At 39.6% G+C, this 17,457-nt stretch overlaps 2 protein-coding genes across 19 annotated transcripts in view; one reads left to right on the forward strand and one right to left on the reverse strand.

The window, feature by feature from the left end:
* Positions 1 to 17,457, forward strand: part of LOC102933943 (cytochrome c oxidase assembly factor 1 homolog) — a 133,964-nt gene that overhangs the window by 84,692 nt on the left and 31,815 nt on the right. For 13 of the 18 annotated variants that reach the window (XM_043540527.1, XM_043540526.1, XM_043540529.1 and 10 more), the window contains one exon: positions 3,930 to 4,481. The exons of the other annotated variants lie outside the window; for them this stretch is intronic. In XM_043540527.1, the coding sequence (XP_043396462.1) occupies positions 3,930 to 4,070 (141 nt within the window). In that variant the 3' untranslated portion in view covers positions 4,071 to 4,481. Of the gene's footprint in view, positions 1 to 3,929; positions 4,482 to 17,457 lie in introns of those variants that run through there. 18 annotated transcript variants of the gene reach the window in all.
* Positions 488 to 17,457, reverse strand: part of STK17A (serine/threonine kinase 17a) — a 59,938-nt gene continuing 42,968 nt past the window's right edge. The window contains exons 4-7 of the mRNA XM_037890001.2: positions 6,199 to 6,325; positions 4,753 to 4,801; positions 4,479 to 4,658; positions 488 to 3,539 (exon numbers count right to left, since the gene is read on the reverse strand). Coding sequence (XP_037745929.1) covers positions 3,206 to 3,539; positions 4,479 to 4,658; positions 4,753 to 4,801; positions 6,199 to 6,325 — 690 coding nt within the window. The 3' untranslated portion in view covers positions 488 to 3,205. The remainder of the gene's footprint in view (positions 3,540 to 4,478; positions 4,659 to 4,752; positions 4,802 to 6,198; positions 6,326 to 17,457) is intronic.

Here is a 17,457-nt window from a genome sequence, read left to right on the forward strand (position 1 = left end):
GACCAGAATATCAATGCAACCCTCTAATACCAGAGACCTAAAATTGCTAAGCATTATCTAAATTTCTAAAAGTCAACTAAGCTATTTGTTTTCCACCACGTTCTTCTGACAGATCCCTCCAGGCAGCTCCATGGTTGGTATGCTACAAAATTTATTCAGATATCACCATGGTACCTGTGCCCCTAGGAAGCTGCTGAGATACTTAGCATGAGAACACATCACTGATCTGTAAAAATAAGTTGATTCTTTGGACTGGAACTGGTTTCCCCATTCCATTTTACAGACCTGAAACCGTGCTCAGTTTTTTTAGATTTGTACCTTGTCATAGTGAGTCTCTGAAATACACACCATTAATACCAAATAATCTGAATAGATCCTTTCTATGCCTTAGCAATACTGCAGTTACAGCTGTACAGATTTATAATGGGATGGAAATAACTGTGAAAGCTTCAGCTGTGTGTGGAACTGGCTCACAGCACTTCAATAATACATTAATAGAAACTTTATTTTTTCCATTATATAGACCAACTTAACATGCTTTATTCATAACTTACAAACCAAAACTTTTACATACATTTATACAAATTCAGAATGATTTTAAAAAGTATTGTACAAATCCACCTTAAGGCACAAAAAGTTAACAAAAAATGCAGCACATTGGAAATCTCAACGCAGCCAATTCAAAGGAAGCTGGCCTTGTAACAAACATAACTCATTTAGTTTAAATATGTTTTCAAGTTTCACTATCATACAATAGAAACTAAAAGGCCTAGGACAAAAGGTATGCAGCTCAATCTCTCCACTTGACCTGTATTACTGAAACTTCGCTATTAACCAGCCTATCGTATAGTTACACACAGGAATTAAAATAGATTTAAGGGTCCTGCATCAAATGATTATGTAATGAAATACCATGAACTGAAATTACAAACTGTTAGTTGGTATTCAGATATCCGAACATGGCAAAGTCAGATGTTCCCTCTTCAGTAACTTCTATTTTAGACAGTGTAGATTTAGAGTATAAGCACATGTTCAGACATATAATTCTTACTGCTCAGTTTGTGTTAGTCAAGGAAGTGTAAAAAAATAGTTAAAATTTCCCTGGACACTATGTGTGTGGGTGAGAAATTGTCATTTTAGTTGTGCTTGATGTGAGTTTTGAAAGTTGACACATCCTGACCAACGCAGCTGCTTTGGTCACGTGATCCAAGTATAAGGACAGAAAATACTGTGAGAGGACTTCAACTCCTGAATCCATGCAACAACGTTTGGTAGGGATCAAGCACTGAGTTCACCAAATAACGTGCCATAATCTGATCACTGTTGGTCGTTTCCATAGCTAAAAGAAAGACAAATCTAGAATGTAGGCTAGGACACAAGTAACCTTCCTTTGTTAGAACTTTGTTTTTATTAGTTTTTCCACAGCTATCCAAAATCTTGCTTGAAAACTTAACTCTAATGATATAAAAGCTTGATGGGTATTGTTTGCAGGAGGAGTAATCTTAATGTAACAAATGTACAAGTCTAAATGCTTCAAACAAATCAATCACCTGACTGTTACAATATGAATGAGTTATTCAGTTTGGATCAGTTTTGAGTACACAACTACTGTACATTATATGAAAGGTCTTCACGGACTGAGATGCTGCCCTATCTACATGAATATTCAGATTATAATTCAACAGGGACAAAGCAAGCTAAGTATGATGGAATATAGTAGTTTATAGATGCAATTTTCCTGATGTGGCTTCCGCTGAAAGCAATCAGACAAACTGCCAGCTCGGAACCCTTAAGGAAAGATACACACAGCTTCTCACTCTAGGTCACACTGCTTTTCATGTCGTTTTCTTCTTTATGTATGTAACATCTCTTCCCTGCTTTATTACAACCATATTAACAGCTACCTCATACAAACATTTGTAATGAAACCTATTTGTGCTTATTAGTAAACTACCATTTATCTCTTGTGTGAAGACAGAATTTTCGAGATTAGCACTTAGTACTGGGAACCTCGGGGTGGTAGTACCAAAGAATTAAATGGTAAGCACATTCTGGTTTGTGTTGCATGAGAGTAGAAAAAAAATTGGAGTATTGTGGAAATGAAGAATCTAATTTAGGAGAGTTCCTATTTGTGGTGTCATAGCAAGAAAACTTTATAAAGGATTTATTATCAAGGAATTGTGAACAACATGGGGAAACAAAATAAATAGTTGAACAGTTAACAGTACATGAGATAATAGCAGTAAACTTCAATTACACAAAAATGGAACTTTGGAACTGCATTGATATTGAAACATCTCAGAAAATTAAGGGCTCAATCTGAGGTCCTGGCATCTGTACGTCACAGAGCCTGCCAGAAGTTTGCTGCCAAGTTGGTCCCTAAATTATCCTAAAGAGGGACCATCCTCACTGACAACTGTGTCACATCTATACAGCTGCCCAATCCTACTCTTTGTCCAGTCATAGATATACCACCTTACCCTGTATCTGAAGGATAGGTGCTTCTCAGACCTCAATTTATTCTATTCAGATAATGGAGTGTTCCTTCCTCAGCTTATGGGGTCACACAACTGAGTTTACGGACTCTCTCTCTTCCACAGATGGTAATTAGAGGAATGAGAAGTAGTCACAATGACTCTTCCAGAAGAACCCCAACTCTAAAATTCATAATTAAAAAAAAAAATTGAGTGCAGATTCAGTTGGCCTCACTCTTCTCACACCATTCTTAATCAGAAGTTAGCCACTGAAATCACTGGGTTATATCAATGTAAAAAAAGGAATGTCAGAGGCAAATCTGGCCCTGTGTATTTACATCTAATGGCAAATTAATCAAAAAATGAGTCTTTTAGCATTTCTTCTGTCATTGATGAAACTCCTCATACCATCAGCTTCTCCAGAACATGAACAGCTAGTAAGTATTCCCTGCTATCTGAAGACAAAGTTTGAATAAATCAAATATCAAGAACAATATGAACTCAGAAAGTAAGCTATAATTGCTGTTGCACTCCTGTCAGCCATCTTGGAAGTCTTGTTTAAGCATCCTATGAAGTTAAAAGCTTGGCACGGTTTTCTTAGCTGCCTTTCCTCAACGTTCTCCTTTTTACCTAGAAAGTTGGTTGCACATCAATGCGAGATTCACTTGGACATGAACTTTTTTTTGGAGGAACGATTCCCTTTAAGTTACAGCTACAAAGTCCCACATAGTTCAGTAAATGAATTCTCCTGGTATTTCTTGCAGCAATGGTTCTTCAAATTTAAACCTTTTGGAAATGGCTTTCTGCTCAGTTATTTTTTCTTTTTCTGACTGCCTACACTGTCCCAGTGTATACGAAGCCACTACAATTAGTTCCTCTGTCACTATTGATTCCTCTCCTTCAGTTTTCTCAGCATCTGTAGAATTTTCAGAGGCAGAATCTCCATCTTTTTGGATGACAGTATTTACCTCATCGGCTGTACTCTTCATGCTGCACACAGGGGCTGGAATATCACTTGGTGTTAGCCATGCGTGTTGCAGACATTCTTCAGCTGTTGCCCGTTCCCTATGGAGAAAAGAAGGCTCATTCAAAAGAATGTCAGAAGGCGTGTCAAAAGAGGAACACTAAACGCGAGACCTTGGATAAGAACTAGAAAGATTAAACAGCTTTTTCTAGGAATATGACTTTGCATTAAATAGGACTGACAGATCAGCTATGGAACGGACTTACAAAACTGTGCTAATATCCACCAATTGTAAAGAAAAAAATCAGGAGCAAGAGCCGCCCAGTAAAATAGCTGAGGGTTTTACATCCTCTAGTCTATTTGTTTTATATACCTTGCTATCAAATCCATTGAAATATAAAACAGAGAGAAGCAGTCTAATTATACACATAACGATTTATACCAAGCTGTGAAATACTTGCATCCTTGCTGTTGCTTGCTGTTTGTCCGAGGGAACTATGCAGACAGTTGCTGAGCCAACAGGAAGAATACATAAAGTGCGACAGATACTTTTCAGAACAGAAGCAGCATTGTGGGGCTTCATATTTGCCTTCCAATGGCAACCAGGTCAAATCTGCTCAGTTCACAAGTAACAATATATTTGACTAACAGTCAGTCCAACAAAAGACAGCAAAACATGTCACTAAACCACACAGGCTCGGAAGTTAACTGCAAACTCACTAACTTTGCAAAAGAGCAAAGATACTACACTACACATTTTACTTTATTCATTTAGTTTTTGCCAAGTATAGTATATTTTGTAATAAATAATGAAGTCTTAGCAATACAAGACTCATTACAGCATTCATTTATGAGAAATGGGAAATGTGCCTTTTTGTAGACACAAAACGTGGTTATACGTAATGAAGTGCAAATTAATGTTCTACTGCAGGACATTTACACCATCTCTAGTCTATGAATGACTCAGACAATGCTTTAGCTGGTAGCAGTATTTTGAACTCATTTAGTCTCTGGAACAGACTGCTTTTTACTGAACTTACTCAGGTTTCTTAACCAAAAGGGTTTTGATGAAATCCACAGCAGACTCTGATATAAGGTCAAAATCTTCCTCTGAGTAATTTATGTTCATTTGTGCTATATTTAAGAATGTTTCTTGTTTATCATCTCCTAAGAAAGGCGATATCCCTGTTAGCATGACATATGCTAGTACTCCAATGCTCCTAAATTAAAAAAAAAAAAAAAAAAAAAAGAGTAAAGTAAACACTTTTTAAGTTCAATTTCATAAAAGTTGTAAATATTAAAGGCTACACTTACCACATGTCTGTTGCTGTACTGATTGGGTCATAACTCAGAATTTCAGGTGCTATTATGAAAAAAAAGCATAAGGTAAGTTCTAGTTCTATTTTGAACAAATAGAAATCTATATTTACTCATTTATATGCAAAGTCATACTTTACAAGCCAATATTACAATGCAAAAAGAGGAAATTTCGAAGACTTAACAATGCAACCCATCTTGCATAATCTGAAATATGACGAGAACACTTGAAAGAAAATCTGGACCAAGTTAAATTTAAAAATCTGTAACAGATTTAAAATAGTAAAAATCAAATTATAGGATTCTGAATACCTAAGACTGGCTAATCTTTCCTACTAGCAAGTAAAATGATTCAGAATGTGAGTGGTCATTTCTAGCTCCACTCCTGTGGAAAGGGAAGACTTTTACAAAGCTATCTCCTATCATGTCAGTTTGGCAAGCACTTTGAGTGAACAGCTCTAAAAATTTTAGAGAGTTTAGAGTGAACAGCAATAAAAATCCACATTTTGGTTCCACCGCCCAGGCCCAGGATCAGTTAACAGAGCATTAATGAATATGCTACCAATAGCAGTGCGGATCTCACTACTGAACATGGCAGAAAAGCCATTTTCCCAGAAGGATATTTGTTCTACAGCCAGATGTCAATTGTCTCCCCATTTCCACAGCACTGCAGAAAATTCAGGGACCAGCTCATACTATAGATTGCAAACAAAGCAGACAAATGTTTTTCACTCACAGAACATAAGATCCTGCCAAATAAGTTCAAGTTATAGTTTTTAAAATGCTAAGGGCAAGGGTGTTAGTGGCTCCAGTTATTTCATTTTAAAGCTATAATTTAATGTATTAAGATTTTTCTTATGGTCCTGTATTTGTACTGGACTTTTATTAATGTCTAATGATGCCATACAGAAACACTATCTTCTAGCATTTGGATCTGTATAAATGGTAAAGGCATCCATCTTTTGTATTGTTACAGAGTAATTAATAGGATTATGATTGTCTAAAGTTGAAGGTTTTTCCTTTCTTTTGTAAATATTACTTCCAGACAACATCAAATCCAAAGAAGCAGCTCAGAGTTATGAACAGCTCGGGAATGGAGGTCGTTCGTAACTCTGAACAAAACATTATGGTTGTTCTTTCAAAAGTTTACGACTGAACATTGACTTAATAGAGCTTTGAAGCTTTACTATGCAGAAGAAAAATGCTGCTTTTAACCATCTTAATTTAAATGAAACAAGCACAGAAACAGTTTCCTTACCATGTCAATTTTTTTTAAACTATTTTTTTAGTAGTTTACATTTACCACAGTTACTGTAATATATTTGCTTTTTTTCTGTCTCTGCTGCTGTCTGATTGCGTATTTCCAGTTCCAAATGAGGTGTGTGGCTGACTGGTAAATTTGTAACTCTGCTGTTTGCAACTCTGAGGTTCTACTGTACTTACCCACATATTCAGGAGTTCCCATAATTTCTCTTAGCTCTTCACTGCTTTTCAGTATTCTGGAAAGGCCAAAATCAACTATCTTAATGTCTCCCAAAGGAGATTCACTAGTTAGCAGAATATTCTGGGGCTGAAAAACAAAAGAATCAAAGAAATGACCAGGCTTTTTAAGCACTCAAATCTATACTTGACTATAGTATTGTAGGAGTGCAGTTTTGTTTTGATCACAAAAATAAAGAGGATGCATTTTTCAGCACATTTAAAAAAAAAAGCACTGTTTTTTTTTTTGTTTTGTTTTGTTTTTTTAAAGACTCCATTAGTCAAGGACTTACACTGGAAAATAAGACTCCAACAGTAGGATGGTATCTGTATGGCTGAGAAATCAAACATCTGCCATTCTCAGACTAGGATATTTCTAAAAATACACCAGTACCTACAGTTTAACACCATCTGTATGTGGAGACTCCATCAATATTTTTGCCATCACTTACTTGCTTTTATTACTGTGGAGCTCTAATTTATTAGAAGACACTGACATTTTAAGACACTTTTTATTTCAGTGTCTTCAACTCTAAAGATATAAAAAAGCATGTTAGTTATTTCGGACAGTCTGTTTTGAGATACAGCGATTTTATCTATTGTGACTGACCTCAATTCTGCTTTTGCTATTAGAACTAAAAAACATTTTATTTTAGAACATTTAAATTTGTTACTATCTACAAGAACATAAAGTGTTAAATTTTTCAGGCACTTGGACTGTTTACTTTAAGAATCAACACGTAAGTCAAATGCTAACCTTGGATAAACGTGTGTTTTCTCCTGTAGTAATGAATTCCTTGTCTGTCATCCTTCAAAATTATGTTTGTAATCATTAAAGAAGTTCCATGGTAAAATATTTTCTGAGTACTACCAAAGTCAGGCTTAGGGGACCATGGAGACCAAGACTATGGATCTTCAGGGTTTTGATGACCTAAGTATGTCAGGAATACTCGTTTTCATAAGTTTTTCCTATTTTCCTTGCAAAGATTGACTTATGTTTGTCACTGATATTTCCAAAAGATCACATTATTCACAGTCCCCATCTGGTTGATCTTTGGGTCCCATGAAATCCACTCAGTCACAGGTTCCTATATTTCTGGAAGACCCCCCAGACAGGGGTGAAAGTAAGTCAAGTGACTTACCGGTACGCTGGGGCCAGCTCTGGCCCCCAGAAGGGGTGGAGCTGAGGGGGTCAGAGCCAGCCCCAGCCCACCCTGTAAGGTAAGTGCCCTCTCCCCTCCTCCACCGGGGTAGCAGTAGCAGCTCGGAGCTCCGGGGGCTATTTAAAGGGCCCGGGGCTCCCCTGCTTCTACTGCCCCAGTCCTTTAAATAGCCCCCAGAGCCCTGGAGTAGCAGTGGTGGGGCTCCGGTGGCTATTTAAAGGGCCGGGGCAGTAGAAGCAGGGGAGCCCTGGGCCCTTTAAATAGCCACTGGAGCCCCGCAGCCGCTACCCCAGGGCTCCAGCAGCGGGGCTCTGGAAGCAATTTAAAGGGCCTTGGGCTCCAGCCACTGCTGGGAGCCGCAGGCCCTTTAAATTGCCCCCCTGGGGAAGCCAGGCTGCCCCGGTACAGTGCACCGGCTCTTGCCGGTACACCGTACCGGAGCATACTGGCTTACTTTCACCTCTGCCCCCAGATCAATCTGTGAATTGGGAAGGAACAGAAAGAAGCAAGCATCAGCCAACTGCTGGTGGTTCTAGAATCTGCACATTAACCCTCTCCAAAATCTTCAGGCCAATTCTGTACTGTGGTATGGTCGTGGCGGAAAAATGTTAGGAGGATGAGGTACACGAGGCTTTCTTCGGACAACTAATAGAAGTTTCCAGATCACAGGCCCTGGTCCTCATGGGGGACTTCAATCACCCTGACATCTGCTGGGAGAGCAACACAGCAGTGCACAGACAATCCAGGAAGTTTTTGGAAGAGTGTTGGGGACAACTTCCTGGTGCAAGTGCTGGAGGAACCAACTAGGGGCCATGCTCCTCTTGACTTGCTGCTCACAAACAGGGAAGAATTGGTAGGGGAAGTAGAAGTGGGTGGCAACCTGGGCAGCAGTGACCATGAGATAATAGAGTTCAAGATCCTGACAAAAGGAAGAAAGGAGAGCAGCAGAATACGGACCCTGGACTTCAGAAAAGCAGACTTTGACTCTCTCAGAGAACGGATGGGCAGGATCCCCTGGGAGGCTAATATGAGGGCGAAAGGAGTCCAGGAGAGCTGGCTGAATTTTAAAGAAGCCTTATTGAGGGCACAGGAACAACCATCCTGATGTGCAGAAAAAATAGCAAATATGGCAGGAGACCAGCTTGGCTTAACAGAAATCTTCGGTGAGCTTAAATGCAAAAAGGAAGCTTACAAGAAGTGGAAACTTGAACAGATGACATGGGAGAACTATAAAAATATTGCTCGAGCATGCAGGTGTGTAATCAGGAAGGCCAAAGCACAATTAGAGTTGCAGCTAGCAAGGGATGTGAAGGGTAACAAGAAGAGTTTCTACAGGTATGTTAGCAACAAGAAAAAGGTCATGGAAAGTGTGGGACCCTTACTGAATGGGGGAGGCAACCTAGTGACAGATGATGTGGAAAAAGCTGAAGTACTCAATCGTTTTTTTATCTGTGTCTTCACAGACAAGGTCAGCTCCCAGACTGCTGCACTGGGCAGCATAGTATGGGGAGGAGGTGAGTAGCTCTCAGTAGTGAAAGAACAAGTTAAGGACTATTTAGAAAAGCTGGACATACACAAGTCCATGGGGCCAGATCTAATGCATCTGAGGGTGCTGAGGAAGTTTGCTGATGTGATTGCAGAGCCATTGGCCATTATCTTTGAAAACTCGTGGCGATTATGGGAGGTCCCAGACAATTGGAAAAAGGCAAATATAGTACCCATCTTTAAAAAAGGGAAAGAGAATCCGGGGAACTATAGACCAGTCAGCCTCACCTCAGTCCATGGAAAAATCATGGAGCAGGTCCTCAAGGAATCCATTTTGAATCACTTGGAGGAGAGGAAGGTGATCAGGAACAGTCAACATGGATTCTCCAAAGGCAAGTCATGCCTGACCAACCTGATTGCCTTCTATGATGAGATAACTGGCTCTGTGGATATGGGGAAAGCGGTGGACGTGATATATATTGACTTTAGCAAAGCTTTTGATACTGTCTCGCACAGTATTTATGCCAGCAAGTTAAAAGAAGTATGGATTGGATGAATGGACTTTAAGGTGGATAGAAAGCTGGCTAGATCGTTGGGCTCAACGGGTAGTGATCAACGGCTCGATGTCTAGTTGGCAGCCCATATCAAGCAGAGCACCAGGGGTCTGTCCTGGTGCCGGTTTTGTTCAACATCTTCATTAATGATCTGGATGATGGGATGGATTGCACCCTCAGCAAGTTCGCGGATGACACTAAGCTGGGGGGAGCGGTAGATATACTGGAGGGTAGGGATAGGGTCCAGAGTGACCTAGACAAATTGGAGGATTGGGCCAAAAGAAATCTGATGAGGTTCAACAAGGACAAGTGCAGAGTCCCGCACTTACGACGGAAGAATCCCATACACTGCTACAGGCTGGGGACTGACTGGCTAAGCGGCAGCTCTGCAGAAAAGGACCGAGGGATTTCAGTGAATGGGAAGTTGGATATGAGTCAGCAGTGTGCTCTTGTTGCCAAGAAGGCTAACGGTATATTGAGCTGTATTAGTAGGAGCACTGCCAGCAGGTCGAGGGAAGCGATTATTCCCCTCTGTTCGGCACTGGTGAGGCCACATCTGGAGTACTGTGTCCAGTTTTGGGCCCCCCACTACAGAAAGGATGTGGAAAAATTGGAGAGAGTCCAGCAGAGGGCAACAAAAATTATCAGGGGCTGGAGCACATGACTTATGAGGAGAGGCTGAGGGAACTGGGATTATTTAGTCTGTGGAAGAGAAAAGTGAGGAGGGATTTGATAGCAGCCTTCAACTACCTGAAGTGGGGTTCCAAAGAGGATGTAGTTAGGCTGTTCTCAGTGGTGGCAGATGACAGAGCAAGGAACAATGGTCTCAAGCTGCAGTGGGGGAGGTCTAGGTTGGATATTAGGAAAAACTATTTCACTAGGAGGGTGGTGAAGCACTGTAATGGGTTTCCTAGGGAGATGGTGGAATCTCCATCCTTAGAGGTTTTTAAGGCCGGCTTGACAAAGCCCTAGCTGGGATGATTTAGTTGGTGTTGGTCCTGCTTTGAGCAGGGGGTTGGACTAGAGGACCTCTTGAGCTCTCTTCCAACCTTAATCTTCTATGATGCTATGTTATTGGGTAGGAAAGTAAAGTATTATGCAAGCATGTTTAAAAATGCTCAGGCCAGTTATGCCTGCTACATTTTTAGGACACTTTAGGAAGTTTTAAATACTGTAATAGCTTTAATAAATTCCTCCATTCTTGCCAAAGTGAGTTGGCACAAAGAAGGCAATACATAGATCATGTTCACTGCATATATCAATAGTAAATTCTCTCACCAAGTGGCACTAGGTTGTCATGCTGAAGCTTATGGCACTGTACAGGAGCATGTTTTATAATTCTGGTTTGTTCTGTACTAATTTGTATTGAAAAAAACAAATGTGCATATATACTGATCTCCATGCCATGGCAATCAGAGATGTGGCTGCAACATGTGTAGATGTATACAAGTTAGCTTTGAAATAGCCAGGTCAAATGACAACAGGGAAGCTGCAGCAGCACAATAGAATGGGCTAGCCACTCAGGTACATACCCAGGGTCGCATACAGGCTTGCACAGCCCATGCTGTCATGGTCTCATTGCCATGGTTATTCAAGCCAGCTAGAAAAAAAAGCTAGCTCAGCGGTTCTCAACCAGGGGTACGCAGAGATCTTCGAGGAAGTACATCGACTCATCTAAATATTGCCTAGTTTTACAACAGGCTACATAAAAAGCACTAGCAAAGTCAGTGCAAACTAAAATTTCATACAGACAATGACTTCTTTATACTGCTATAGATACTATACACTGAAATGTAAGTACATTTATATTCCAATTGATTCATTTTATAACTGTATGGTAAAAATGAGAAAGTAAGCAATTGCTGTGAAACTTTTGTATTTCTAGGTCTGATTTTGTTGCTAGTTTATGGAATATAAATATTGTGAAGTGAAACTCTGGGATATGCAAGACAAATCAAACTCCTAAAAGGGCTAGTCTGGTGTGGTTGAGAGCCACTGAGATAGCCACGCTTCTGACTGCAGTGTAGACATACCCTTAGACACACCTCACAGTGGGCGACTGAGTTGTTATATGAAAGGGAAAACAGAGAAAGCAATATTTAAGTGAGAGAAGTTTTTACTGGCAATGTTTCATGAAAACTGTAAGCCTCATAAGAAGAGTCATCAGGATTTTATTAAGTGAGGTATAGTTGCCAAAATAAGTTTACTCTTCAATGACATCCATTGCTTTTTACAAACAGGACAGTTATACTGCTCAAGATAATCTAAGTCTTATTGAAATATCAATTAACTTATATAAAATATTTTTTTTAAAAATCAAGAATTAATGCACACACACACAGAGTAACACTCAAAGGCCCCAATTAGGATTGGGGACCCACTGTGATGTACACTGGACGAAGTAAAAATTTTTTTTTTTTTTTTAAGTTTACAATATGAATAACGACAGGATGCAACTGATGGCCATAGCTTACAACACAGAGTGGGGCAAAAGATGCGTAATGGCAATAGGAATATATGGTAATGTAGATAAGCCAAGGACATAATATGTAGTTTTGCCTTCGTTATTATATATTATGACAGCGCCTGTCATGGTTCCATAGTTCAGGTTAAGTTGAATTTTGCACTTAAAGCAAGGATTCAACCACTGTTATCTGTGAAGAATAAAGCTTATCCTCCCCAAACTTATAACACTTGAATTCCAAAAGAAGTTTGAGTGTTGACAGGGAAATTAGTTTATTAATTGAGCCAAAAATTTCAAAATGGGTCCTTTTAATAAATTAAGCACCCTGTCAGACCATTGCTTTGCCCCAAAGGGTCTTAACAGAATAATACAGACTCTTCAAAATTTCCCTATGGTTACAACTCTGAAATCTTGTACATTGGTTACATTTGAAGATTAGGGATTAAATAGTTATTAATATGCCATTTTTTGTAACTGAAAATTACTTTGACGGGGTTGAAGAATAACATTCTTCTACAGAGAAGACCATGAAGTGCCCTCTTTTATTGTGCTCAATGGGAGCGAAGCTAGAAGTATGCAGAGCAAAGATGCCCGCTTTCAAAACAGAGATAAGCCAAGCTATCTCAGAGAAGACAGTGAATCCTGAGCAAGGTACAGATTAGAGCCTGGAGGGGAACATGGAGGTCAGGAACTGGGGGAAAACTGGTCAGTATATTCTGGTCGCTTTGCATTGTTTCAGCAAAGTAAAGCAAAGTGTACTGGTGAATCTGGCCCTAAAAGTTCAAAGAAGATTGAAATTTTGTTACTATATATCTTCAAATAATTACAAATATCACAGGTAAACATTCTATGGGGGTTCTTGATTCACGTTCATCTATGAAGTTTTTAATATTCAAAAGGAAAAACAAGGATATTCCTAGATAAAGACTACACTGAACTGGCAATAAAGTGGATTACATATCACTCACTCAAGGGTAAACAAACATTACAAACTCAAGAAATTCAGAGTTAAGGTTATGCTTAAAAGAATGGAAATGCAGGTAGGGTACCTATATACCTTAATTCTACCCTGTAGTGATGCCATGCCATTACTAAATAATTATGAGTATTTGTGTATAATAGTATTTATAGTCCCAGATTAAATTTATTTCGACTTCATAGCCTCAAATTTAACATTTTTGAATTTTTTTTAAGTTTAACCTTAATTGTGAACTTGAGTTTAATGCTTGTTTTTGGGGATAATTACAACATGTGTATAATGCTTTACCTTTATCTAAGAAGAACTCTAGTTTCATGTAGTTATTTGATCATTCTAAGAGACTGATTAATTTTCATTTATAACAGGCCACTTGCCTAGCCACTGCATTAGACACTTTATGGTAGGCATAGCAGGAATGGAGTTACAGCACTGTTCTGAAGACTGCAGTAATTTTGCTAGTGGTTTTGGGGGAGAGCATTTCATAAATAGAAGAAGGTGCCAAAGCACTTACAGGAGAAGCAGATAAACAGGGGATGAAGGATGGTGCTGCATGTAGAACATTTCTTAACCTTTTTCCTTCCTGACTTCACTCTGTTTTCTCATTTCTTTCTTACAGATAAATGGTGCATCTTTTCCTAGGTTTTCATTTCTTACTCCCTTCTCCCCCCGCCTCCGCAGATTGGGTTCTCTTCCTCCTTCCCTACATTTTCTCCTTTTTCCACGTGCTTCTCCATTCACAATTCCCCTCCCCACAAACATCCCCACACCCAGAGATTAAGTTTATCAACCAAACACTAATATAAAATAAGGAAGCCTCTTTAAACTACTCTGGATCTTTTATCCAGCATAAAGGGGATGGGGTACAGGGGAGAGGGAGAGAAAACTTCAGCCTAAGCCTATCCATCAACTCTGGATTAAAAAAAAAGCAGTACAGCAATGTTGTGATGTTTTATTGTAAGTTTGTGATCCAATGTATTTACTTTCATTTCAAGTCAATAAAATCATCTTGCATCATTGAATTTTGCTCTTTAAAAAAAAAGGCAGAAAACCTCTACTGAAGTCAGGATATGACAACCACTCAGTGGGACAAGAAACAAATCCTGCAGGGGAAAAGAGGGACAGGAGGCAACTCTGAACCCATGGTAAGCCAACTCAAAGTTAGACTTTTCTACAGCGTAAAATGCAACAGCATTTAGTCTCTCAATGGAAGTCTTGCAAATATCATGGGAAAGACATGGTTTGAAGGAGGCTGTCAGTGGCATAGACTGGTCTGACTAGAGTTTAACTTGATTCTTCAGAGACAATCCTTCTAAACTGTAACAATAACAGTCACATATAGACAAATGTTTTGATTAAATTCTTTTGGATATAGTCTGACCTAATGTGGAGGTGTCAACCACCATAAAAAGCTGGATAGATCTTTCTAAAGCTCTTTATTTGGTCCAGACAAAAGAAAGGAAACCTTCCAGAGATCCAGACATGAAACTAGTGTTAGAATAAGGCAAACATTTTAGGCCAGATTCATTAATCCCTTTGGCCATCGGAGTTAGACACATTGCTTGCCAAATATATTCTGTGCAAGCAAGTCTCCCAAATACCAACAAATTAGTAATACTTAGTAAATCTCAGAGTGTTTTAAATTACTGGGTAAGCTTATCGTTCCCACTTTCGGGATGAAGGAAGAGAGAGTTCAAAGTCACATGGTAATCAACAGCAGAGCAGGGAACAGAACTCAAGTCTGATTTCCAGATCTGTAGCTTGTAAAATGGACCATCCTGCACGCCCTTAGGAAACCATTACCATCCAAAGGAAAAGGTGTCAATGGATCTTCAAACACACTGCGTTGTTAGCTTAAAAACTAATCTAGAGCTCATTTACCAATATTATGAAATGAGACATTATGGAGCTCTCCAGAAAAGGAGTCAGAACAGTGGTCTTTTCCCCCTTCAAAGACTTAACAGACTGTAAAAAAGGATCCATGTTAGTAAGACTTCATTACTTTCACAAAATATGCAAAAGAGTTTACTAGTATAACAGCACACTAGAAGATTAAAATTCAAATACACTTACAAGTTAATTTTGTGATGCGTTCTTCTTGCTTTTTGTTCATCTACTCACTAATCTGCCTCTGGCCCTAGGCCACACATTTGAGCTGCCCGTCACAGGGTCCTGGGTTGGAACCCAATGGAGCAGGGAGCGGCCAGGTTCCACTATTACTGGCCCCACAGACTCTTGCCACTGGGCCACACTATACGTTCAGACGCACAACCCCCCATCATGGTGTTACATAATTTGTCACATTATGACATAACCAACTGTATTGTATATGGCCAAATATCATGCTTACACCTGCAAAAATAACAGAGGGATTGTATATCTTGTGTAAATATACTCATCTGATCAGTCCTTCTGAGTTTTATAAAACTCTAAAAACAAGAGAGATCAGAGAGGAAACTGTTTCTTTAAGTTGTTACTGATTACTATAAGTATCCACTGAATGATTATTGGGACAGATGACTTATTTTTTTATATTTGGGATTAGAGTTTGGAGTTAATGGACTGTAGACAAAAAACACAAACCCAAAGATAAACTGAATAAAGATTTAGAAAGAAAATCAGATTGGCCAGGATCAAACAGCCATATGGATGCATCTCCGATAGTAAATATTGTGAGACATCTGTTTTAGCTGATAAACTAGCTTTCCAGACAGCGTTGTGCGTTCAATGTTGTTCAGTTTAAGACTTTTAAATTTGCTGGTAGCATTACTTACAAAATGCAGTAATGTATAGATAAACAAAATCAGTAGCAACAGAATATAGCAGAAAAATTAATATTCAGCATTCACAAACCATCAGAAGACGTTTACACTAGAGATTTTTTAAGTGTTCTTATGCTGCTGCTTCACTTAGATATAAACAAGTAGACAAGTCTCAAAAGTTCCAATTCACTTGGGTTCGATTTACATGGTGCTATAAATACTCACCCCCATTTGGGGGTGGGGCCAGGAGCAGTGGAGTCTGGCGGGGGAAGAGAACGATTTCAAAAGGGAGCAGCTGAAGAAGTGCTCCACATCACCCTTCCCCTTTGTTCCCCACCATGCCTTCACACTCACTGTTTGAGGGCTGGTCTTCTCCACCTCCCCTCCCCCACTTCCTTGTGCCACAGGGTATGGGGAGGTCATCTGGGCCCAGATTCTGGGGAGCATCCTGCCCAATGCCACTGGGGGGACGGGGGTGGAGCAGGGTCAGGTGATTGGCTCCCATCTGGTGGATGATACAGTTTGCTACTTGGGTAGGGTAGCCATTGTCTGCTCCCTGTTTCAGCTCCACTTTTCCCACACTTAAACTGGTATGCTGGACTTCCTATGATGCTGGGGACTAGGCTGTTCACCATGTTTGCGGTCAAAGCATATTTTCCCATATGGCAAAAATGGAAGATCGCCAAATGATTTTTTCCACCTTCCATCCAACATTCAGAAGATCTGATTTGGGATTTAAATTACAACTGCTGCAACTATGGCAGGTTCCAGTGCAGCTGGTGGTGAGAAAGCCTTAAGTAACCCAGTAACTGCTTGGGATCTGGTGCTGGGCAGTCACATTGCATGGTAATTCTGTATGCCTCTGTCGTGCACAGCTTGTGACTCCTCTCATCTCAACCACTCTATTTCTGGCATGGAAGAGAGGAGGTGGGACTGGACTCAGGCATCCAGCAGGGTCCCTCGCTGGGCTGAGGACAGAGAGGGCACTGGTTCCAGTTGAGACTCAAACTAGAACAACCTTACCAGCCAGTTTGAGGTAGTTTTGCCAGTTTGGCAATAGTTGGCAAATAAGATGCAGCCTTCACATTTAACCACATTACGTGGCCTCACTGTTTCTGCATCCACATCACTGAGATCAGGTCATCAAATTTCCTCTGCTTTAAAAGATTTCAAAAAACTTAGTATGCGTGACAGCCTGTACACCCCTATGTTCAACCCTTTTACAAGATTCTGATAAATTTCATACCAAGTATGCTGGTTAGGAATAATCTGAAAATTCATAATTTACTGGTCATTATTGTTCTGGTAAAATGTGTGTGGCAACACTGTATGCAAAGTTAAAGTTATTCTATTGTAGGATATTACTAAAGACGTGTTCTGAGTCTGGGGAAGAGAGTGTAAAACCAGTTCCCCAGAGACAAAAGGTTAGGCAACACGTCAGCCAGGTATCAACAAAATCAAAAGTATTTTATTTTCTGTTAGGAATTTAAAATAGCATGGTACTCATTCAAGGTGTATGCCATGATAGATTCTGTGTCTGACATGGCAAGGTCTCTTGGACCCAATAATCTCTTTGACTAATCTTCCTGAGTTCTCATGCTCCCCTGTCATTTTTGGCTGCTATCCCCAGAACAAATTATATCAGATTTTGCTGTACAGTAGACAAGTTAAGCTTATCAGAATGCATAATATATAAATGCAGATAACTAGGCTACTTCTGGGTAGGCTGGAAGTAGTTTTATAGTATTTCTACATTCGTATTTACCAAGTAGTTGCATTTACAGTCTTCATTTGATCATTCTGTACTTAAAGATTATAT

This window comes from Chelonia mydas, chromosome 2 (assembly GCF_015237465.2).
Source record: "Chelonia mydas isolate rCheMyd1 chromosome 2, rCheMyd1.pri.v2, whole genome shotgun sequence".
Taxonomy (NCBI): Eukaryota; Metazoa; Chordata; order Testudines; family Cheloniidae; genus Chelonia; species Chelonia mydas.